The sequence below is a fragment of the Akanthomyces muscarius genome, chromosome 5 (genome assembly GCF_028009165.1).
Source record: "Akanthomyces muscarius strain Ve6 chromosome 5, whole genome shotgun sequence".
NCBI classification, from domain to species: Eukaryota; Fungi; Ascomycota; class Sordariomycetes; order Hypocreales; family Cordycipitaceae; genus Akanthomyces; species Akanthomyces muscarius.
The window spans coordinates 1,721,533-1,744,574 of NC_079245.1; the positions used below are offsets into that span (position 1 = coordinate 1,721,533).

General features: G+C 55.2%; 6 protein-coding genes across 7 annotated transcripts; 3 read left to right on the forward strand and 3 right to left on the reverse strand.

The window, feature by feature from the left end:
* Nucleotides 1–406: 406 nt before the first annotated feature.
* On the forward strand, nt 407–1,930 carry LMH87_009859 (uncharacterized protein; the record flags this gene model as incomplete). The annotated part of the gene is made up of 3 exons (XM_056196927.1): nt 407–453; nt 961–999; nt 1,090–1,930. The coding sequence occupies 3 exons, from the start codon at nt 407–409 to the stop codon at nt 1,928–1,930; spliced, it is 927 nt and encodes a 308-aa protein (XP_056054027.1).
* A 1,396-nt stretch (nt 1,931–3,326) lies between these two features.
* LMH87_009860 (uncharacterized protein) lies at nt 3,327–6,650 on the forward strand (the record flags this gene model as incomplete). The annotated part of the gene is made up of 5 exons (XM_056196928.1): nt 3,327–3,406; nt 3,541–3,727; nt 3,790–6,238; nt 6,304–6,508; nt 6,611–6,650. 5 exons carry the CDS (start codon nt 3,327–3,329, stop codon nt 6,648–6,650), a joined length of 2,961 nt encoding a protein of 986 aa, XP_056054028.1.
* Nucleotides 6,651–7,636: 986 nt separating this feature from the next.
* Nucleotides 7,637–10,222, reverse strand: LMH87_009861 (uncharacterized protein; the record flags this gene model as incomplete). 2 transcript variants are annotated; one of them, XM_056196930.1, is made up of 5 exons in its annotated part: nt 7,637–9,216; nt 9,273–9,588; nt 9,650–9,972; nt 10,021–10,130; nt 10,182–10,222. In XM_056196930.1, 5 exons carry the CDS (start codon nt 10,220–10,222, stop codon nt 7,637–7,639), a joined length of 2,370 nt encoding a protein of 789 aa, XP_056054030.1. The 2 variants fall into 2 exon arrangements, with proteins under 2 accessions (XP_056054030.1, XP_056054029.1); XM_056196929.1 differs by having other exon boundaries at nt 9,273–9,597.
* A 996-nt stretch (nt 10,223–11,218) lies between these two features.
* On the reverse strand, nt 11,219–12,025 carry LMH87_009862 (uncharacterized protein; the record flags this gene model as incomplete). The annotated part of the gene is made up of 3 exons (XM_056196931.1): nt 11,219–11,775; nt 11,828–11,891; nt 11,948–12,025. The coding sequence occupies 3 exons, from the start codon at nt 12,023–12,025 to the stop codon at nt 11,219–11,221; spliced, it is 699 nt and encodes a 232-aa protein (XP_056054031.1).
* Nucleotides 12,026–12,557: 532 nt separating this feature from the next.
* On the forward strand, nt 12,558–14,584 carry LMH87_009863 (uncharacterized protein; the record flags this gene model as incomplete). The annotated part of the gene is made up of 2 exons (XM_056196934.1): nt 12,558–12,720; nt 12,774–14,584. The coding sequence occupies 2 exons, from the start codon at nt 12,558–12,560 to the stop codon at nt 14,582–14,584; spliced, it is 1,974 nt and encodes a 657-aa protein (XP_056054032.1).
* A 701-nt stretch (nt 14,585–15,285) lies between these two features.
* Nucleotides 15,286–18,681, reverse strand: LMH87_009864 (uncharacterized protein; the record flags this gene model as incomplete). Its single annotated transcript, XM_056196935.1, has 2 exons — nt 15,286–17,494; nt 17,549–18,681. The coding sequence occupies 2 exons, from the start codon at nt 18,679–18,681 to the stop codon at nt 15,286–15,288; spliced, it is 3,342 nt and encodes a 1,113-aa protein (XP_056054033.1).
* Nucleotides 18,682–23,042: the final 4,361 nt, after the last annotated feature.

Below are 23,042 nucleotides of genomic sequence, written 5' to 3' on the forward strand. Positions count from 1 at the left end.
CCGCGACGTGCATATAAACGGGGGGAGCCCCTCCTCTGAAAACCCCAGACGCCGCCAGACCAACAGGCACCACAGCTGCAGTACAAGTACGTACTGAATCGTTGCTCGCTACGCACCCTTGCCTTCTGGAATACTGGCAGACAGCATCATCACCGTTGTTGCCTTGCCCAGTAATTCTCCGACGACCTCAAATATACCTCCCATCTTTGCAAATACCTCCAGAATATACTCCATATTACATCACGCAATCCCAATTCAGCCTCCGGCGCACGCGCTCTCACCCAAGGAGCTTCGTCGTTTGTCAACAAGTATCTTTGTCGCGAGCCACCTCATCCATCTCGCCATTGTCGCTCGTCTGCCAGCCCACCACCATCAAACCAAGCAAGGGATACGGCATTGCATCCACATGCATCTGCTTTCTCGACGCGCGCTCTACTCTGCAGCCCTATCCCTGTCTTGATCCGTGGGCACTGGGCAGCGCCTGCCAGCAAAAGAGTGCCCCGCCATCGCGCCCGCATCAGCACAGAGCTGCGTCGCGCAACCCTCCCCAAGAACGCCAGGTACTGCGCTCTGTGCAACTCGGCGCGCAACGTGACTCGACGGCGAGTTGCGAAAAGAGAAAGGGAGAACAAACAGGGCCCTTTTGGGCGATTTATTTTGGCACGCAAAACCCACTCCGAGCATCCATTCTACGGCTCCTTCTCCGGCTGTCGCATTCCGGTTTGCGACTGGTGTTCGCGCCGCGCACTACCAACGTAGCCGTGCACCAAGGCCAGCTCCAGCTCCAGCTTCGAGCTACTGCTGCACCTTGCTTGCCTGGTAGCGGGGAATACCACGCAGCTACCGCATCTACCCAAAATAGAAAACGGTGCAGGAGGACTGGTATAAATACCTTCCATCGCAGCTTACAAGCTTATCACAACAGCTTTGTTGTAAGTAGCAGCCGGTAGCCGCCCGCAGCCTTGTCGAGGAGATCCCTTCGTCAAGCACAGCCTTTAGGTAGGCAGCGCCACGCCACGACCAGCGCCGACCAGCGCCTCCTTCCTCACCGGCCCGCTGTATTTTATCGCTAACCTCGCGGCCCACCAGCGGCCCAAAATTATTTATCATGTCCGGCGACGACACTTCTTACGCTCCCAAGTCCCCCGACTTCTCTTCTTTCCTTACTTCTGGTCCCACCGACCAAGCACCACCTCTCGATCTCGGACCTTCGAGTCACGGCCACCATCTCGAGCCTCCGTCCTTGGCGTACGGCTCTTCCTATAACGCTTCCTCGCGGTATAGCCAGGACTACAACTTCTCCACCGACGCGTACCAACCGCCGGGCCTTGCCCAGCAAAACTCGTTTTCGCAGACATTGGCTAGCCACCTGCCGTACGACCAACAGCCTCACCTGCAAGACCCCGGCCAGTTTCCCGCGCCGACAAGTTTTGCCGACCCCTACCCTCAGAGCTTCCAGCAGTCGCCCGCTACCGAGCCAGAAGCAAAAATGCCTCCACGCAAGGCGGCCAAGGAGCCTTCGCCGCCGGAACCCCCCATAATTGACTCGTCCATGGTCAAGACCAAGTTCCCGACGGCGCGGATCAAGCGAATCATGCAAGCGGACGAAGAAGTCGGCAAGGTCGCACAGCAGACGCCCATCGCCGTCGGCAAGGCTCTTGAACTGTTCATGATTCAGCTCGTGTCCAAGAGCGCGGACGTTGCCAAAGACAAGGGCTCTAAGCGCGTCACCGCCGCTATGCTCAAGCAAGTAGTCGAATCGGACGAACAGTGGGATTTCCTGCGCGACATCGTGAGCCGCGTCGAGAACGACAAGGAAGGCCCTAAAAAGGAACCCAAACCAAAGGCAGAAAGCGACGACACGGAAGACGAGCAGCCCAAGAAGAGACGAGGCGAGCGCGGCGCTGGTCGAAAAAAGAAGGCGCCTTAGCTCGTCGCCGTCATCTTTTTGCTTTTCTCTCTTTTCATATCTCTATTTTGCCTGCAGTTCCAAAGGCGAGCTAACGAAGCTACGAACACAAAAAGGAGCAGGCGTTTTCCAATGGTCAACATAAATTACGGCGTTGCTTGGGTCTAACAAGGTTCTGGAGTAGGGTTAGAATACGGCATCGTGTCTCGACACAGCCTTGCTGTCGCGAGATGAGGAAGGATGTCGGCTGTTATGGGTATTAAATTAATTCAACTATACATTTTTGGGTCTTGCTCCACATGCGTCCAAGTGGCAGTAAACATACTTGCAGCTGCATCTGGTTCGTACTGGTAGCTTGGCGCGTGGTTTTTCGGTGCTTCGGCGGGTTGGCGGGCTACCTACCTGCCTAGGTACCTATGTTTGGATGGTTCAGGCAGCATACGGCAGTGCGCAGGTCAAGCCGAAATTGGCGGCGTGAGAAGGAGCGTGCTCGAGGGATAAGTTTCTTCCTAACAAGACCCAAAAAGCCTGGTTACTCATCGGAGTATGAGATGACATGACTACCAGTGCAGCTCGAAGAGCCATCTCGTCATAACACGACTCAAACCACTGGCATTGCGGGTGGGAGTCGGCCGGCCAAATGGTGTGGTCCACGTAGCGGGTCGCGAGACAAGCACCGGCCAGAAAAGCACAAGCACACGGCAACGAACTCATAAAGCCAGGGCCAGAAAGGTAGGTTCCATAAATACTAGGTAGGCAACGTAGGTAGGCAGGTAGGAGTCCTCAGAAGGAGCTTGAGTGGACATGAACAGCTGTGGACAGGTCATCAACCGCTTGGCATCAGTGACATGCATGCCTGCCTTTTGCCCATGGGCCACCGCTGCCGCCCCCTCTAGAATAAAGCACCACGTCAAATGCATGTCCCATCGTAAAACCCCATTCCGTGTGTCGCCTGAAGCCTCGTTCCGCACCGATCATCCCGGCTCCCTTTCTCCCGCCTTGAGCTCGTACAGCCCTGCCAAAAAAAAAAAAAAAAAAAGGTGTCTAGGCGCAGAGACATATTTTAAAAATTGTCGATCTATACTCTGCATAATTTGTAGCTCTGCGACAAAACAACAAGCAAGCCCGACGCATCCATCGCCAAACCGCTCCGCCCCTCCGAAATGCGAACCCGCGTTGATTATTAGTGTCGGAAATCTAGCCACATCCAACATCAATCCCAATTCCCCCTCTCTTCGCCTTCACCAGCCCTCATTCGAAGCTCCGAACTTCGAGCACTCATCACCACCTCTCTGCTGCGTCGAGAGAAACCTCGGTCTCGTGTATATTAAATGCGGCAGCGCCAATCCGATCCCCGACGTCCACCCCCGTTCGCCCGCCCGCCCGCCGTCGCCGCCGGCTCCTCCCCCCAAGCCAAATGTCGTGGGAGCTTCTGCAGCGGTTCTTTGACTCTGATGTCTTCAATTCGAACCCGTTCCTTCCCGTCTCCTACCTCTCGTAAGCAAGCAACACTACCGCCATCTTGGTCTTGCAACGTGGCCGACGGGGGCGCACCCCTTGGCCTCCTCTCTCTCCCCTCGCTACACTCTGGACTGACATCAAGGGCCCTTTTGGCTGCTCGCTCGCGACAGACGCTACGCAGACCATGTAGGCATTCACTACGTCTTATGCAACAAGTTGCGCCAGTTCCCCTACGAGGACATCGAGTTCTTCCTCCCGCAGCTATGCCATCTCATCATTAGCGTTGACAATGAGTCCATGGCGCTCGAGGAGTTCCTCCTCGACCTCTGCGAGGAATCCGTCACGGCGGCCCTGCTGGTATGATATGCGCACATTGCCTCTAGCCCTTTGCTGCATATATGACTGACTTGTTCTTCCAGACGTTTTGGCTGTTCCAAACATACCTCCACGACCTGTCCTCGAATCCGCAGTCCACCGCCTTCCAAACGTGTCGTCGAGTCTACAACAAGGTGCAGCACATTGTTTTCGGCCTCAACGATGTCGGCCGACACGAAAAGATCAAGGAGAATATTCTCCCTGTCACCGTGCTCTCCAGCTTCGTTCTCGCTAGTGTCGCACTGCCCATGATCCCGAGATGGGCTGGCCCCCTCGCCGTCGCGCAGGCACGCAAGCCACAGCCCATAACCAATACTGCTACCGAGTCAACCGACGATGTCAAGTCGAGTAAGTCGCAAACCGTTGTCGCCCTCAATGCGAAGCCGAAACGTGGCAAGGATACCCGCATCGCGAGCATGCCCAGCGCGAGCCTGCCCTCGCCAAGTCGCGCAGTGGCAGCGAAAGCAATTAGCCAGGCGACTACCGCGCCGCCTAGATCGAAGCTGCAAAAGGAGATGAAGCGACCTCCAGCGTTGGAAATAGCCCAGACTGAAGCCATGTCCAGCTCAGCATCGCTTCCCTTGCCCTCGCCACCGTTGACAACGAGGCCGGAGACGCCGCCCTTGACAGCCGGCCTTGCGCCGCGCAACCACTCCGATAGCATCCTCCGCAGACACTCGCATCACACGAAGAACGCGAAAACGATTGGCGACCTCTCCTCGATACAAAAGACGCGGTTGCTAAGACAGCACTACTTTAGATCCCAGACACAGTTCCTCCAGGCCCTCGAAGATATTTCCAACCGTCTTGTCATAGTACCCAAGCAAGCTCGCATGAGCGCACTTCGGGCAGAGCTGGCTCTGATTGCGCGAGACTTGCCTGCCGAGATCGATGTCCCTGTCATTTGCCCGCCCACTCTGGTAGACGGTGCACCAGGCAAGAGCCGGCACCATCGCATTGTTCGCCTTAACCCGACCGAAGCAACTGTTTTGAATAGCGCGGAAAAGGTCCCGTATCTACTCATGGTGGAGGTGCTCAAAGAAGATTTCTCGTTTGACCCGGAGACGCCAGACAATCAGCGACTACTGCCTGAACTTTTTGGTGTTCGCGGAAACTCGAAGCGTTTATTTGATCTATCGTCTGAGCTTCCCAAATCGGCACAGGCGACACCGCCACCTGAGCCTGCTGTTGACAGTGTCTTTGAACCGACCTCCGGCGATCTGAGCAGCTCCAATCTAATCAAGTCGCTGGAGGAGGAAGGTCAACCGCGCCCCGTACCCAAGCAATCGCAATCGTATGGCCAGCGACTGTCGAGCGGCGCAACGACGTCTTCTACCACCCTCGACGCAGCTACGCCGCGGACCTCGGGCGCGTCAAGATCGCGGTCCAGCAGCCCCGGCTCGCGCCGCAAGATGACACTTCAGATGAACCGAAACGCATCCTCTGATCAGCCAGACTTTTCAGCTCTCGCCACGCACATGCGCACGGCTGCGCAGATGCTGGCCCAGTTGGACGCCACCAGCGGAAAGCGGCCCAAGCACGAAGTTGCCGCCATTCGTGCCAAGATTATCGCCTCCATGCAAACCTTGGAGGAGCGTAGCTTTGACGCGGACGACCAGGGCCCAACCTTTGATACCATCATCGCCAAGGCGAGCACGGCAGCGGCCGCGACTGCCGCAGCGACGGCATCCGCCAGCAACCCCGACCTTGACGAAGATGCGCCCGTGGACACGAACCTGAATGCAAGCGCCGGCCGCGAGCGCATGGAAAATGACTTCAAGACGGGAGGTGTGCAGCGACGCGGCGACCGCGACGACCCCAGCGCGGCTGTGTTTGGCGAAGCGTGGGAGGCCAAGAAAGAGCGCATCCGCAAGTCTTCGCCGTACGGGTGGATGAAGAACTGGGATCTCGTCAGCGTCATTGTCAAGACGGGCGCGGATCTCCGCCAGGAGGCCTTTGCGTGCCAGCTCATCAGCGTCTGCCACAAGATCTGGGTCGACGCGGGCGTGGACGTGTGGGTGAAGCTGATGCGCATCCTCGTCACGGGCGAGTCGTCGGGCCTCATCGAGACCATCACCAACGGCGTCTCGCTTCACTCGCTCAAGCGCAGCCTCACCATGGCCTCGATCGAGTCGGGCAAGAACCCGCGCCACCGCATCGCCACCCTCAAAGACCACTTCCTCAAGGCCTTTGGCGAACCCGACAGCGAGCCCCACCGCGCCGGTATCGACGCCTTCAAGCGCTCCCTGGCCGCGTACAGCGTCATCTCGTACATCTTGCAGCTCAAGGACCGCCACAACGGCAACGTCCTCATCGACAGCGAGGGGCACATTATACACATTGACTTTGGCTTCATGCTGTCCAACTCGCCGGGCTCCGTCGGCTTCGAGGCGGCGCCGTTTAAGCTGACGCACGAATACGTCGACGTGCTCGGCGGCCTCGGCTCGCAAGACTATGAAGACTACAAGAAGCTCTGCAAGCAAGCTTTCCAAGGTACGCAATATGTATTGAACAGAGAGACGGTAGGACGCAAAAAAGCTAATTACATGGTGTAACAGCGCTACGTCGCTCGGCAGACTACATTGTTGACCTAGTCGCCATGATGGGCCGCGAGTCCAAGATGCCCTGCTTCTCCGTCGGCGTGACCACGGCGACAAGTTCGCTCCGGCAGCGCTTCCAGCTCCATCTGAGCGCCGACGAGGCGGAGCAGTTTGTCGAGACGGACTTGATTGCCAAGTCCTTTGGAAGCTACTATACACGACTGTGCGTTAACCATCACCCCCCCCCCCCCCCCCCCCCCGACCTTTTGCTTCAACTGGCTTTATCTACCCAGTGTGCCGTGTATATTAACAATGAGTCTTGCAGCTACGATACTTTTCAATACCGAACACAAGGCATATACTAAAAAAAGATACGGCATGGCATGGCATGAATCGGCTTCTTCTTTTTCCTTTGCGTCTTCTTTTCTTACTCACATTTTTGTATTTTGAAAGATTGGCTCAAGGCAAGGTCTTTCTTATCATGTTTTTTTTTTTGGGTAAATGGAAAACAAATCCCATCGTTAGAATTGGGGGATGGTGTATGGCTCATTTTATCTGAATGAAGCAGACGCTCATATCATGCTGGGGAGGCATGTGTGCGCGACAAGAAAAAACTAGATACCAGAGAATAAAGGCCAAAGCAGGAAGTAGCAAACATGCAGAGGAGATGAACCTCGCGTATTGCGCTTGGGGAGAGATGCATGCGCATGATTGAATGTCAGTCATCCTTACACCGTCGGTATTTGCTGATCGTTCGTGAATCAAGTAATGACAACTCATTTGCTGTGCTGAATTGGCTTGTAATAACGTACCCGGGATGTGCGAGCGGTCGACACCAAAAAAAGAAGAAAAAACAGGGAGCAGAAGAGAACAGTACGAATTAGAAATTGTTGTCAGCATGGGTGCCAAGTGCGATGAGGATCCGAAAGGGTTTCAGCTATTGCGCACACCATGCGGCGCCGAAGAAGTTACTTCTTTTGTAGGACGCAAAGAATAAGATTAATTAAATTTGATACATCTGCTATTTCTTGTTTTATGGCGCCGCCCTCTTTCTCAGTATATTGCCATGCGCGCAAAAACAAATCACTACTTTTACATGAAAACCCTGGTTTTTTTTGGCCATGTCCGTCTTTGCCCCAACTCAAAGCGGATAAATGCAATGCTTTACCCCGTCCCTTTGGCTTTGCCATCAATCGTGTATGTATATACAATACATAAAAAAATAGGAATCGGGGAGCGCAAGCTGAGGTACGTACGGGCGGTGCAACTGCCTCACTCCCTCACTCCGTCCACCCAATCACCGAGTCACCCTCCGGGGCCAATGCCCCCCACGACCTAGCAATAGCGACTGCTAGTCGTATCGCCGGCTGCCCGCACGATCCTTGCCGTCGTCATCGTAGTCCACGGCAGGCGCGGCGTCGCTGCGACGGCTCCCGTCCGTGGTACGTCGCCCCTTGCGGCTGCCGGTGCTGTCGGTGCCGTCTTCCCCGCCGCCGCCGCCGCCGCCGCCGCGGCTGCGTTTCGTGCCCCCGTTGCCACTGCCCAGGCCGGCAATGCGCTGAGCCTCTTTCAGCAAACGCTCGCGATTGCGCGCCTCGCGCTCCAGGGTGTGCGGATCTTTGGTCGTGCTGCCGCTGCCGCCGTTGCTCGCCTCAGCGGGCGTCGAGACCCCCCCGTCTGCCGAGTGCTTCTTGTCGGCTCTGCTCTCTCGGTCACGATCGCGGTCGCGGTCTCTTGGGCGATCTTTGCGCTCGCGACGGTCCTTGTCCTTATCGCGGTCCCTGTCACGATCACGGTCACGGTCTCGGTGTCGGTCACGACGATCACGGTCGCGGTCACGGTCGCGGTCCTTATCCTTGTCTCTGCGCCGCGAGTGATCGTGATCTCTGTCCCTGTCCCGATCTTTGTGCGATCTATGGCTACTCGTTTTCTCATCGCGATGTTTGTCTTTGTCACGGTGACGATCCGAGTCTCTCTCGCGGCGGCTATGGCGACTTGACTTCTTCCCCTCTTCTGGGGAGGCTGACCTCGATCGCTCACCAACGCCCTTTTCGTATCGCGACTCGTCCTCGCCGTGCCGTGAAGAGTGTTTGCGGCTCTTGTGCTTTCTACTACGACTGTAGGAATCATCGTCATACCAGTCGCCATCAGCAGTCTGCGAGCGGTCTCGTGCTCGCCGATGAGAGCTTTTATCTCCTCGGCTGCGACTGCGACTATGTCCTCTACTAGTCGCTCGAGACTGTTCATATGAGTAGTCGCGATCCTGGTCGCCAGGCGCCGATCTGCGATCAGCTCCATCGATGTCTCGCTCAGTGTCATCATACTGAGATCTAGTCTGGCTATCAGCAGAGCCATCTGCAGCACCGTCGCCGACTTGATAGCCCCTTGCGCGGAGATGATGTAGACTGGTGTTTGGTAGACCTTGGCGCATCGCTTTTGGGCCCGTCGGGGCATTCACGGGCACATCGGCGGGCTGGCTACCTTCCTTGTCCTGGGTCACACTTTGGGCGTCACCTTGGTTGCTCGCCTGCGAAAATGACTGAGCAGAAGTATCGATCTGGCCCTGCTGTATTTGGCCTTGGCCATGGTAGTTGCCGCCGTTCTGGAAGCCACCACGGCCGTATCCTCCATAGTATCCGCGGCCACGGCCACGACCACGGTAATTGTGCTGGCGATAGTTATTATATTGGCCATAATTACCTTGGTTGTAGCCTGTCTGGAAGCCAGAGTTATAGTTCCCATAGTCACCAGTGTTCATACCAGCGGCATTTTGATTGAAATTATTCTGGTCGAAATTCCATGACTGAGAACCGTTCCAGTTATTATCGTAGCCGCCCCCAAACCCTCCCATGCCGTTCATGCCCATGCCTTGAAAGCCTCCATTCATGAACATGCTCTGCATCATCGGGTCCGCGTTCATGCCCGGCATGCCTGGTAAAGGTGGTGTTAGCGCCATATCATCTGCCGTTTGAGTTGGTTCCACATACCCATCATCGGAAAGCCCATGTTGTTCTGCATGGCCATCATCATCTGCATTTGGTTAAGATCGCCACCCCCGGGAAACATTTGGTTCGAGAAACCGTTTCCGTGTGGCGCCTGCCCGTTCCCGTTTTCCTCCTCGCCCTGGTTGTCTTCTTCGGCGTATTCGACCTCCTCATTCTCTTGGGGAGGTTGCTCCAGGCGCTTTGTGGTGATGATAACATCATCATCCGAATCTTCGTCCGCGTCGTCGTCGTTTTCGTCCTGAACGTTGTTGGCCGTGTTAGGATCCTCTTGTTGGGCATCAGAGGTACCCTGCTGCTGCTGAATATTCTGGGATTGTTAGCATGGGATGCCGGAAGATATTATAATGATTCGCGCTTGCCTCAGTATCGCTCTGCACTACACCAAGTGTGGGTACAGTTGATGTGTCGGCGGCAGAGACACTCGATGCTTGGCCTGCATTGGTGGTGGCCTCTCTGTCGGCGCCTGCCTGGCCGCCCTCGGACTTCAGTAACGGAGCAGCTTGGACTGGTGTTTCGGGAGCTGGCTCTGGGATGTCTTTGGGTTTGTTTGCTTCCCGTTTCTTCTCTGCAGTGCGAAGAAACACCTTGATCGTGGTACGTAGCGATTTGTTCGGGGTGCAATCATCGGCAGAGAGCGGCGAGTGCTCGCAGACGGGGCAGGACGATGGTAGACTCGCGTGACCTGAAAAATTAGCATCGCAATAAATTAGACTTCGTTGTAGAGCCTCACATGTTTCGCAAATCGCTTGTTCACAACAGGGTAAACGGAATGCGTTGACAGCAAGCTTGCTGCAATTTGCACATCGTAGTTTGTGAGGGATGTCATCAGGAGTCAGGGAGCTATGGCGAGTTAGTCATGGTCGCTGGAAACTGATTTGTAGCAAAGCATACCTGATGAGTGCAGCCTGCGCCTCAGTGATTGACGATGCCATGTCGTTGCGATTAGATGAAGCTTGGGAAAGGCTTCATGTATTCTGCGCCGTGATCGAGATGGCAGTCAGGAAACAGAACTGTTATTCGTATTGATACACCCGAGGCAGAACGGCCACGCAGGTAGGTAAACAGCGCGCCTTTATAGACACATAAGATCGGTGATACAAGACATAATCGTTGAAAATTGGGTACGGGGAACCAATGGTTGGGACTGCAAACGCATCTAGAGGAGTTTGACGCGGTACATGCCAAGTGGGCCGATAGTGGATGGCTGCAGATTAGCCGTCGTGCAAGTCGCACCAGTCACGTGCTCCTTCTTACACGGCCTTGCGACAACGAAAAGGCAGTCTGCTGAGCTCGGAAGCAATTTAACAGTGAGAGCGGCTGATTGTGTTGTATCCTAATGATTCGTTCCTTTGAACGGTATGCGTCTCCTCTATTCGCGCTCGTCGGCAGCGCACCACTTGGTTTGTTTCGCAGCCCACTCGATATCGTTCCACAGCGCTTCGACGGAGACAATGAGCGAGACTTGGATATCTCCCGGGTGGAAAAGCTTGGTTTGACTTGTTATTCCAGTCGAGCGTATAGAAAACACTGACCGCTATTTTCATGTTGGACGAAGCCCGAGCATCATGATGTGACTCGCTAGTTCATCTGGCGACACGAAGTTGGCTGGAAGCATGCTCCGCTCGGCGTGAACATTTGTATCACGCAGTGCGCTGCGCTTGTTCCATCACACTGTTCTGTTCCACTCACATGCACTGTGCACATCAACTGCGAGCAGGTTGAAACGAATGTCGGCTCATTATACAGAGCTGAGTGGTTCACATCTAAGGTAAGTATTGAAACAACGTGCAACTAGATATACCGTAATCCCGTAAAATTATAAATCGACTCCGAAAGCATGCGCTGAGGCATCATGGTCTGACCAATTAACAAAGCTGGGCAATAAAAGACGTCGTGAAACAAAGCTTGCTGGGCACAAATATGACTGCTTAACAAGCACATCCATCCTTCGATCCGGCCGCTTGTGGGTTTCCAAGGTTAACTCTCTGCTCTTCTCCGGTGCGGCTGGCCGTGTTGGTGGTGCCGGCGCCGCGGGCGCTCTTTAGGGAGGTCTCCGGGATTGCGTTGGCAATGGCTGTGAACACCTCCGACACATTCACACCGGTCTTGGCACTGGTCTCGAAGAACAGTAGACTCTCCTCTTCCGCATAAGCCTTGGCTTCTTCTGTGGGTACCTTGCGAGCGTCACCTGAGTCGTCGCCGTCGTCGCCGCTATCGCCGCTCGCAGATTCGCTGGCGAGATCTAGCTTGTTGCCGACAAGCGCAATCACGATGCCGGGAGAAGCCTGTCGTTGCAGCTCGGCGACCCAATGCTTGGCCTTGATGAGAGATGTTGGTTTTGTAATGTCGTAGACAACCAGAGCAGCCTGAGCATTTCGGTAGTACATGGGGGCGAGGGAGGCAAATCGCTCCTGGCCGGCGGTATCCCAAATCTCAAACTTAATTGTCCGCGTGGGAAGATTGCATTTCTGGGTAAGGAATGCCGCTGAGTGAAGCGTTAGCCATGGAAATAGATTCGCAAAGGGGTTGCTACTTACCACCGATAGTGGGCTCTTTATTTTCCTGGAAGTCGTTGTTGACGAAGCGCAGGACCAAGGAGGACTATTCGAATATTAGCTCTACGGCGGAGGCGAAAGGTCATTTTCATGGATAATTACCTTTCCCACGGCAGCCTCGCCGAGAAGCACCAGCTTGACGCTGCTGCTGGGCTTGGGGCCATTGCCAGTATCAGCCATCGTTGCAGGGTCGTCCGACGAGCGGGCAAGTGTATCGAGCGTCGTTCGAGGGTGTGAGTAAAGCTAAAGCGAGGAAGTCTTGCTATGAGCCGTTTCGGATACTCAAATGTGGATGTACAGCTTTGGCAAGGACAGCCTTTCGTCAGAAGTCGTAGATGTTGCGGGATAGAGGCAGAGGCTGAGCGATGACGACTTGGCGAGTATTTTACGCTGGGCTTCGTCCTGGAAGCGGCTGGAGTTCGCGGAGGCCCAGCCACAGGCCACAGCCACCCAAGTGGCGGGGCAGAAGCATAACAGGCTGCCTGTTAGAGGCTTCGGCAGAAAGTTGGCCCATTCCCGCAACCTGGATGTTTGGCCCCGCCAAAAAGTTTCACGCGGCAGAAAAGTAGCTGCAGCAAAAAAATCCAAGAGCGGTGGATCGCCTCGGAAAGCGTACTGTGATCAAGCAAGTCTTTAGATTCAGCACCACAACGCTCCGGCGCGCAATTTCCCTGTCCTACTCGCAATCATTGGTGGAGATTATTTGGCATCGATGGCGCCTTCAAAGGACTCCAAAGCGGCCAAGCGCAACTTGCTCGACGACTCCGACTCCGACTCTGACAATGGAGGGGCCGCCGTCGACTCTGGCTTCAAAGTAAACGAAGAGTTTGCCCGTCGCTTCGAACACAACAAGAAAAGAGAAGAGCAACACAGACGTATGTGACTCGATTGCCTATTGAAAAACTCAATTAGCTGACGCATTTTATAGTCGAAGAGAAATTAAAAAACGGCCAGGACGATGACGAAGACTCGTCCGACGATGAAAGCGAGGATGAGAACGGCTTCCTGGCCACCGAGGACCTCGACGCCCAAATCTCTGCAACTCTTCAGGCCATCAAAAACAAAGATCCTCGAGTCTACGACAAAGATCAGACTTTCTACAAGCCTGACGACGAGACTGGCGACGCTAAGACGGAGAAGAAGGAAAAGCCCGTCTTCCTTCGCGATTACCACCGAGAAAAGATTCTGCGGGGAGATATCGGCGCGGACGAGGAGGAGGAGCAACCTCAGACATACGACCAAGAACAAGAAGCTGCTAAGCTAGAATTCCTTTCCGGCGTGAGAGACGCGGAAGGGGACAGCGACTCGGACGATGACGACGGATTCGTGGTCAAGAAGAAGTCAGATGGCGCAGCGCCCAAGTCATCCAATGGCATCCACCCTTCTCGATCAGCCAAGGTGAAGGTCTCTGGGGCTAATGTTGGAGATGCCGACAAGGACCCCGAGACATTTCTGTCCAACTTTATGGCCGCCAGAGCATGGGTCGAAGAGGAGGGTGGTCGTTGGAAGGCCTTTGAATCAGATGATGGCGAAGAGGACGACCGCGCCGATGAATTTGAGCAGGCCTACAACTTGCGCTTTGAAGACCCTGAAAAGAGCAGAGAAGTGCTGCGCTCCTATGCCCGTGACATTACGAACTCGCGCTCCGTCCGCCGCGAAGAAGCCACAGGCCGCAAGCGCCTACGAGAGCTGGAAAAGGAGCGCAAGGAGGCAGAGAAGAAAGAGCGTGGCGATGAGAAGGCGCGTCTGCGCAAACTCAAGGTCGAAGAGGCCGAGAAGAAGCTGCGCAAGATCAAACAGGCCGCCGGCGCCGTCGGCAAGGAGTTGTCGGACGAGGAATGGATGAGCTTCCTGGACGGTGCGTGGGAGAATGACAACTGGGAGGAGGAGATGCAGAAGCGCTTCGGCGACGACTACTACGCCGTGCGGGACGACGACTTTGCGGCCGACTCGGATGTCGAAGTGGCGTCGTTCAAGAAGAGCAAAAGGCCCAAGAAGCCCAAGTGGGACGACGACATTCAGATCAACGACATCGTCTCCGATTTCGACGAGGAGGAAGCCAAAGCCGAGTTTGACCTAAGCGACGCCGAGGAAGAAGATGACGAGGAGGAAGAGGCTGCCCCGGCCAAGAAGAAGCGCAAGACGGCCGATATCAAAAAGGAACGCATTGAGGCCCAGAAAAAGTCCAAGAAGGAGCGCGCCAAGCTCGAGGCCCTCGTCGACACCAAGATGGAGCTCACCGACCACGACCTCCTCCGCGACTCGGCGCGCCTCGCCTCCGAGGCCGCCGGCACTGCCGACCCGTCCGCGGCCGTGCAGCCGTTCCGCTACCGCGAGACCTCGCCCCAGTCCTTTGGCATGACGGCACGCGACATCCTGCTCGCGCCCTCGGACCAGGTCCTCAACGAGTACGCCGGCCTCAAGAAGTTTGCCTCGTTCCGCGAGGAGGAGAAGAAGCGCCGCGACCGCAAGCACCTCGGAAAAAAGGCACGCCTGAGGCAGTGGCGCAAGGAGGTCTTTGGCCACGAGTTCGAGCGCACCGGCCCGACATTTGGCTTTGAAAAGTACGCAGACGAGGAGGAGGCGGTGGCAGAGCAGCAGCAGCCGCGGAGGAAACACGAGGCGAAAAAGGACTCGACCACCACCATGAGCAACATCGTCGAGCGCGATGGCGAGGCGTCGGGCAAGAAGAAGAGGAAGCGGTCCAAGAACAAAAAGTCAGCCGAGACGGAAGCGTAAACACAAAACATGTTGAGCTTCCCGCTCGGGACCTTGCTTCGCTCCCTGTTTTCCTTTCGTGTGTTCTCTAATCATAGATTTGATGGGTTTCCAGTTGTCACTTTTTAAAGCACCCCCCGTGGTAGTTTCGCCACGGAACGACTTGTACATAGCAAAAGAAGGTCATCGCAAAAGGCGCATCAATCAATTTCAATACCATTTTTCCACACCTAAAATAGTTTCCGGGCACATATTCAAATCTCTCTCAAGTGTTCAAAAAAGTTCTTTGGTATTTATTCACATCATCAAATCCTTCCAAGTTTCTGAGACCATGCCGTCTTTCCACTCCCGGGTCCCCTCCGCTTTATTTTCATTAGTATGTAACAGGGCGAAGAACAAAAATTGATCCAGTCTCTTCTCCTCCAAAAAGCACACTTCAATTCGACAAGATATCTGTCCAGAGCGGGAGGCTGCTTTCGCGCAAAAAGAATGAGCAGCCCCGCGCAAGCCACCCAGAAGAAAACACAAACTTCCAGCCCAAAATCGCCCAAAAAAAATACCCGCCAGTAATGCTCTTCGTAATGATATAGGTGTTGCTCTTAATAGAAAAAAGGAAAAAATAAAATATGAAAATCAACAAGAGGGGAATCGTATCTGTAGTTACAACCTTGGTTTCGTCCTGTTCAAAAATTGCTCGTCGGAGCATGTGTGCTTTGCATAGTTTACATGCCATGCTGTAGCCCACTGCCCATGTGGTTCTGCTGGGGCAAATTGTTGCCGTTTCCGGGATTGCCATTGCTGCTGCCAGCATACATGCTGTAGCCGTCCACGCCGTTGCCAGCCATGTTCATGTCTTGATTCATCTCCGGCGGCTCCATGTCATAGCCCATAAACCACGAGCTATCTGGTGCAGAGTTGAAAATATTCATCGTCGGCGCCGTCATGGGGTTCTGATGTTGGGGTGGGTGGCGCTGCTGGTGCATACCAGCATTCTCGTTCTTTGGTACAGTTGCCGAATTTTGACGTGAGTTCGGCTGAGCACCGTTGGCCATCCCCTGCCAACCATTGCTGTTCTCCTGCGGCGGGCCATTTATTCCACCTGGCACGATACCAAACATCTGTTGAGGCAGTCCGGCATCTTGACCCCCCATGCCAAGCGGGGCAATATCGGCGAAGAAGGGCATCTGTGGCTGCGGGTATGGCGCCATGTTGTTCGGGCTGATGGGTGACATGGTTGACATGTATGCCTGTGGCTGGGCAGGCATGCTGTGTGCGCCGAACGTCATCGACGGCTGCGTGTTGCCTGGGGTCGAGAATTTCCGCTGGTCAACCTGAATGCGAGGAGTGCTACCAGACTGGTCCGAAACTCTTCGAGGAGTAGGCGCAACAGAAGCTTGTCGGGCCTCGGGCGTCGGCTGATCTGGCTTGTTCGGGGGTGTGACACCAGTAGAATTCCTTTTGTGAGGAGCTGGTTTTCGCTTTTGCATTGGCGTCTTGCCGGGGTCTTTGCCATCGGCGGCATGGGAAGCAGGCGAGAGGTTCTCCAGGAACTCCCCCACTGAGTGCAACTCAGGCTTTTGTTCCAAGACAGCGTCCTCTCCACCCTCACTGCGTCTCGGGACACTTGGATCCATGAAATCAACATTAGATACACCAGACGGGTAACGGTTGAACCAGTCAGCATACTGCAGCAACGGCTGCCTGCTTTGCATGGCGCCGTTCATGCCGGGTCGTCGAGAGGCGTCGTAGGCGTTCTTGTATTGGCGTCGAATGTCCTCTACCATCCAGTGAAACATGCCCCAATATTTCATCATCTTCTTAAGATATTTAATATTGATGGCAAGATGCACTTCGGCGGCAGCTTTAAGCTTGGGGTTCCCAGAAATCATACCGTAAATCTGCACAGACGACGACGAAAAAGCACAATATCCCGCAAAGGGTGCCGACACAAAGCACTGACGCTCATCGGAATCCTTCAATAACTGAGAGATGCTATTGGCGGCATGGAAAGTTTTGGCGCTCAGACGAGGAATGAAGTCCTTGGGCGCGTCCGAGTTGGACTGATTACTGCTCATGGCTGCTTGACAAACGTAGAGCAAGCTCTGGTGTATGGTCATGTGCATAAACAGGAATTGAGTGGCGGTTCTCTCGGTGATGTGCTGCTCGAGAACTTCTTTGGAATATTGCAAATGCGGCGGCAAAGTGTGAAGTAGTTCCTCGACGTCACGCACCAGCATTGAGTACTGCGAGCGCTCATCCCACTGCGCAAAATGTTCCTGGTCTTTCCCGCCGTGGTTGTAATACGTCACAACGCGGCCCCAAAGAGCAAGGCCACGAATGAAGAATGCAGAGGGTCCCATGTTGCTGCGTAGATCAGAGTCTGGTGCTTGGCCCTCTACTGCGGGAGGTCCGGGCCGGCCATCGAGAAGTTCTGTCTGGGCAGGCATGTCTAGTTGAAAGCAACGCTCGCTCACAGGTAACGGAATGGTGAGCGAGTCGTCAGTGATAAACATGGGTCGGTCGGTACCAGATGAAGTAAAGCGGTCCATAAGGAAGCAAGCCCACATGATGCGTCTCCGAATTTCTCGATCGACAAAGCTGAGAGGCACCTTTTGACCTTTGCTTTGAGGGTCATGGTCAAGGTCTTTATGTAGCTGGAGAGCGTAGGCCATGCGAATGGCCTGACCGCCAAGCGCCCAGCTACGGCCACCGTGGCATGTGCCGAATTCGTGAAGGCCGAGGATGAGCAGACATGTCAAAATAGTAATGCTTGGCCATTCATAACGCTTTGTGCATATGTCTCTGGCGTGTTGCGCCCATTCCTCTCCGCGGAGAAATGGTCTCAATGTGACGGGAAGTTTGGGATTTGTTGAGAATCTGGCAGATACAGCGCAAACTGCTAGTACAAGAACTGGAGGCAGCGAATTGCTCCTGAATGCATCACGTCAGTGTGGTCACAGAGAAAAGCATCAGTTTGAAACTTACTTTAACTTGCGCATGAAACTCGGTTTGTGAAGTAAGTGGTATGCTTGTCCGTAGACGCTATCAAAGAAGACCTCGGCGAGGTGTTCTTGAAGTTCTCTGGAAGGCAGCGCATCGATTCCTTCGCGGAAAAGTTTGCTCTCTTCCTTATCTTGAGAGTCAGCGGCCATAGGAGGAGCATCCATGTTGCCAATTTTGGATTTGGACGGTGCGTTCGCCCAAGATTCGAGCTCCGGAGAAAAGGCTTCATCGGCGCGGCGCTTCTTTGCGGCAGCTTTGTTGGCGGCGCTCGTACCAGGCATTGCTGGTTTTACCACGGCGCGAGTTACGGGGGAGATGTTGTCCTGGTCGGATTTGGGTACAATCTTGATGATGCGTTCTTCCATGCGCTTGAGACGCTTGTCAAGCATGGCCATGTAGTCAGTGCGGGGTGCAGCCTTGCGGCTGGTGACTTTGTATACGCAGGGTATTCGAGAGCGGAGGCAGTGCTTGCAGGCAGGCTTCTCGCCGGAGCAGCGAATCTTTTTGCGGCGGCAGGCGATGCAAGCCAGCGGCAGACGCTTTCGATCCTTGCCGGCTTTTGTTTTGAGTTCGCTCCAAGCGGGTGTCTCAGTTTTGTCGTCCTTGCTTTTACCAAGATCAGTCCCGTCGGCGCGACCTGCAGCGGACAAGCCGAATTCGTCGTTTGGGTTGTCTGCGGCTGAGTTATGGCTGGGAGAGTGCCTCTCAGTTGGGGCATGGTCGTCCGGGACGGCTTCGATACCAGCAGGAGCAAAGGCAGACGGGTCCATGGCAAAGCTAGGATTGGGGGCTACAGTCAATGAATTCATATTGGTACTGCTCACGGAAGCAGGGGCCATGGTAGAGTGAAGAGAGAAATGATCGGAGCCAGAAGGATCGTCAAAGGCGGAAGCCGACTGGTCCGTCATGCCCGACATGCTGGCATAGGCAAATGAGAAATCGCCAAACTGAGAGGGATCCATGGCAGGGGGGAAGGCGTTGGCACTGGGCCGAGACTGAGGGTATGCGGCGCCGTTGTCTATGCCTGGTTGCAGATGTGAATGGTTTGAAAGGTGAGGATGTGCAGCATGCTGGAAATGCGGTGGAAGATTGAGCAGAGGCTGGCCAGCGGACATGTTGCCGTACGGCAGCGCGGAGAGGCCACTGGTGCCTCTACCGGGTTGGCAGAAGCTGGGGGATAGGACAGCAGAGGAATGCGGTAGGGCAGGTGAAATTCATGCGTACGTCGCAGCGAGCGAGGTGGAGGACGCCGGCAAGCTTCGAGAGCCGCCTAGACGAGTCGCGCGAGGTCGGCGAGATCGATCGGGTAGGACAAGAACGGGCGCAGCCTGAGATGCGAGCCGATGGAGCAGGCAGCGACGGAAGAAGCAGTAGAATTTGCAGCTCTCGACGGCGTTTTGGCGCGGCGGATGTCGAACAGTCGCGGGAAGAAGGATAGGGCGTCGGGTAGCTACAGGTCTCTGAGTTGCAAGGTCGGCCAGCCAGAGGGCGTGCGTTTGGCAGCGACGTGAGGTGCAGGCTCGGGGCGGCAGAAGTCGCGGAGTCGCAGCGGCGCAAGTAAAAGAGCGCGTACGAGAGTTATGAGCGCAAACGACACAGCGAGGCGAGGAGCGACGACGAGCTGGCGATGGATGACGGCGGAGGTGTGGTGAGAAGAGGCCGGAGGGGTGAAATGGTATAAGAGGCGGGATGGGATGGGGAGTCAAACGGTGGAGAGTCGAGACAACGATGGCGGGTCTCGAGCGGATGGGCGTGGATTGGACAGTTGGGTTGGGTGGGCGTAGGTTGATTGGTGCGGCGCAGAGACAAGAGCTGCAGCGTGCAGAGTGCAGACAGAGGCAGATGCAGGCGGGCTGGGCTGCAGTGGTGCTCCCGCCAAAGAATTGAGGGCAGTCGCTATTTTAGTGCTGTAGACTGAAGTCTGAGGCAGGTATCAACCTAACTTAGACAATGGCCTGCTGTGGAGGGTTCGGCGCGCCAGAAGAAAGGTGCGCCAGTGGATGCTTCAGCAGGTGGGTGGCCTCTGGCTCTGGGCTCTAACAAGTCCAGGAGGGCTAGCGGGTGCTCCAGCGGGTTGGCGTGCTGCTGCAGTGGGTTTTTGGGGTTGGAGATGGTGTGCGGCGGGTGGAGCTGCCTAGATGGGTGGTCCGCAAGACCTGTCTCTCTCGGTCTGGCGGCTCCGCACCAGGCAAGGTACTGGCAGGCTGGTCGTGTAAATAGTCGGTCGACGAGGCGCAGAGCAGATAGACAATCTTGGTGAATGGTAAGTTATGGTCGGTCGGCGGTGCACTCGACGAAGGAGGGGCGGGCATACAAGCCCGTATTATACCGATGCCTGTTGGGAAAGGCGAATGGCTTCAGGGTGATGAGGCGGAGAAGAGGCGTGAAGCACCAGCCCGTTGGCGTGCGTGTCTGGGGGGGCGTTGAGGCAAAAAAGTCTCGCAGAGGAGGGGGCCAGGATGAAGAGAGTCGCGCTCTGCAGGGCAACCATCATCGAGTTGGCGCAGCACTGGCTACCAGCAGTTACGGGGTACATGCTGGTCGTACCGAGTACATGAGCAAAGCTTCCAACACTGACCATCTTGCTAGGATCCGCTGGGGTTGACATGGGCATGGGCGAGGGTGCATGGGTGGGAGGCTTGAGGGGGCGCCGGTTCTGGTGGCGCAGGACAATGGCGTCGCTGTGGACAGGGATACAGGGAGTGCCATGCTGCATTGAGAGTTGAATGCCTGAATCTCAACTAGTTAGAGCCGTTTTGACTGTCATGGGAGTGTATCAAAGTACTGGGTAGATGCCAAGATAAGGTAGGCGTCTGTTTGGTTGCTGTGCCTGCTGGTCTGCCTGTTTGCCTGTCACTGTGAAGTGCATCCTGGCTGTTGATTATCGAGGCTCAAAGATGCAGTGCTGCACGTGCAGAGGCGGTTACCTACCTGGTTACTTGGATACGTTTATGTCAGTTCTCACATTGGCATCCCAATCTCTCTTCTGCAAAACATCTCGCTACCCAAGCCGCGATTGCCTAGCCATGGCCATATTCACTGCACGCAATCCCTGTAGAAAATAGCCATAGGCCGATGAAAAATCTACCAACCGCCAAGACGACGGACGGGGTGCTGCGCAACCATGCTACTGAGTGACTGAGTATCAGTACTGTGCCTCGACGTATCGCTGACCGGAGCAGAGCACGAACGGCCAAGTTCTTTCTGCCCCCAAAGCCCCAAAGCCCCAAAGCCCCAGACACCCCCGCAGAGTCCGGCAAGCCATTGCTAGTGCTTGCTAGCTACATACCTAAGTAGGTAGGCCTTGCACTAAAACCGACGCCCGCAGAAGGCTGACTTTCTGTACTGCCAGTCAACAACTGACCACTTGCACCAGTCACCTACCTGATGAACCTAGCAGCCCAACAACGATCAATGGCCACGGATATTGACCAGCAGGTCCGTGGCTGGGCTGGGCAGAACTGCCCCATATGACATCCATGATGTCCAGGATTGTGGAGCACCCAGGACTGTTGACTGATGTTGCCCCGAGAAGCCGCTAAAACTGTAATGGCCTGCCCTGTGGACCCATTCAGCCATTCTAGACATGCCCCAGAGAACTCTGTGCTTGCAATTTGCTTGGGGGGGGGGTGCTCCCTCTACCTTGTTTACCAGTACGAAGCATTCACGGATACTGGTAGGTAGCTGATTGTCTGTCGTGCTTGGTCAAAACGACAACACTGGTGACTGGCTAGCCCAGAGTCGGAGGTAATAATCACAGATAACCAAATCAGGACCACCAGTCTCCTCCCATGACGATGAGTTTCCTTGCGGCCCCTCCCTCTCCAAGCCCGACAGCCAAGCCAGCGCCGATTTGGCAGGCCGCGGTGGGCTCTGCCAAAGCCCGTTACTCTCCCACAGGCTGCGCCCTGGGTAGTTGCGCCAGAGGTACCCAGTACCAGCACCACCAGTAAAGTTAAGTTGTTTTACTGGTGCCCGAAAGGTAAGATACTGGTAGAAGCCAAGAACGAGCAGCTACCTAGTAGGGAAGTTAAACAACCCATGTACTGGTAGAGACATGGTCCAGCGTCCCCTCCCGCTGGCCGCGCGTGCCGGCGAATCTTTGTTTGGAAGCAAGGGTCTCGAAATATCGGACTGCCGCCAAACCTGGCATCTTCGTCTGCGACCGTTTCTCTTGAACTCGGTGTGAGCGGCTTGTTCCGTTGCATCCAGCTTCTGTAGGTAGAGATGGCTAGCGCGTGCACCCACCACTGAGCGAGTCAAAGAGTCCACGTACCAGTCCAAACCCAAACAACCAGCCCCAGTCAATACCCAGAGGAGCTCCAGTCAACCTCTGAGTCTCTTCATCTCGTGCTGTTTATTACCAGCAGAACTACGGTCACTCTTCTAGCGTCCTTGAGTGCCGCTAGCTTGAGACAGCGCTTGTGTTGCCCTACAGCCACTGATGAGCGAGTGTCCACCGGCCAGGACGAGCCCACCTGGCCGTGCCAAATACCTGCCTACCTATGTACCTGTAATGAGCGGTTGCAGAACAATTCTGCTCGACGGAGTAAACATTCCTAGCATTGCAGCTGCGTCAACACTTGGCAAAATGAGCGACAAAAAAAACGAGTTGATCGTCCGCAATCTAATTTTGAGACTAACCTCTGGACAATCCAGTGCCATGATTCGGTGGCACGGTGGCTACTAATGCATCATGCAGCTGGCCAGCCACGGCGCAACGCCTTGAGCCGACCTCGCTGCTGCACTACAACCTCCCCCAGCTTTTAGCACACGTTAGCACCGGTACTTGAGCAGGACATCGCCACTCTTCAGTGTAGGCACGCAACGCCACCAAGCAAACGCTTCATTCTACCAGTACTTGCCAGGACTTGTCCTTGGATTGGCCAAGGTCGCTCGTCATCCAATGCCATCCGCATCCAACGTCGCAACTTCTCAGTCATCCACTGTATTTATTTCTATATCGGACATTTCGATCAACCAAAATCTTCCATGCCTTCCCCGTTGTGCTCGTCCTTGGCAGCCAGCCACAATGCCTCCATTGGCCCGCCGCATCTGCTGCTCTACACCGCGTCAATCCTTCAACTGGGCCCAAATGGCGCCACCACTTGGGCAAACCCCTCGTCGACGTCTTGAGATCTGCTCCACGACTGAGGTGTCTTGTGTAGCCCTGCGGCCGCGTGCCACGCCATGCAGCCTCGCCATCTAGAGAACTGGCAGACGGAGGACTTCATCCCAGGAAACGCGGGCCACCAACAAGTCAACAACCAATTCGACCGGAGATCTGCAAACTAATACTGCAAAATACGCTACCAGTACTCCGTACTCCATTCGGCGAATGAATGTACCCCCATGTGGACAAGCTCCGGACTGTAGCCCGCACATGAATGCCATCCTACAAGCCTCGACCTCTACGACTCCATCGCGGCGGCTCCGTCGTGCCCTACCAGCACATGATTCGAGTCGCTAGCACGGC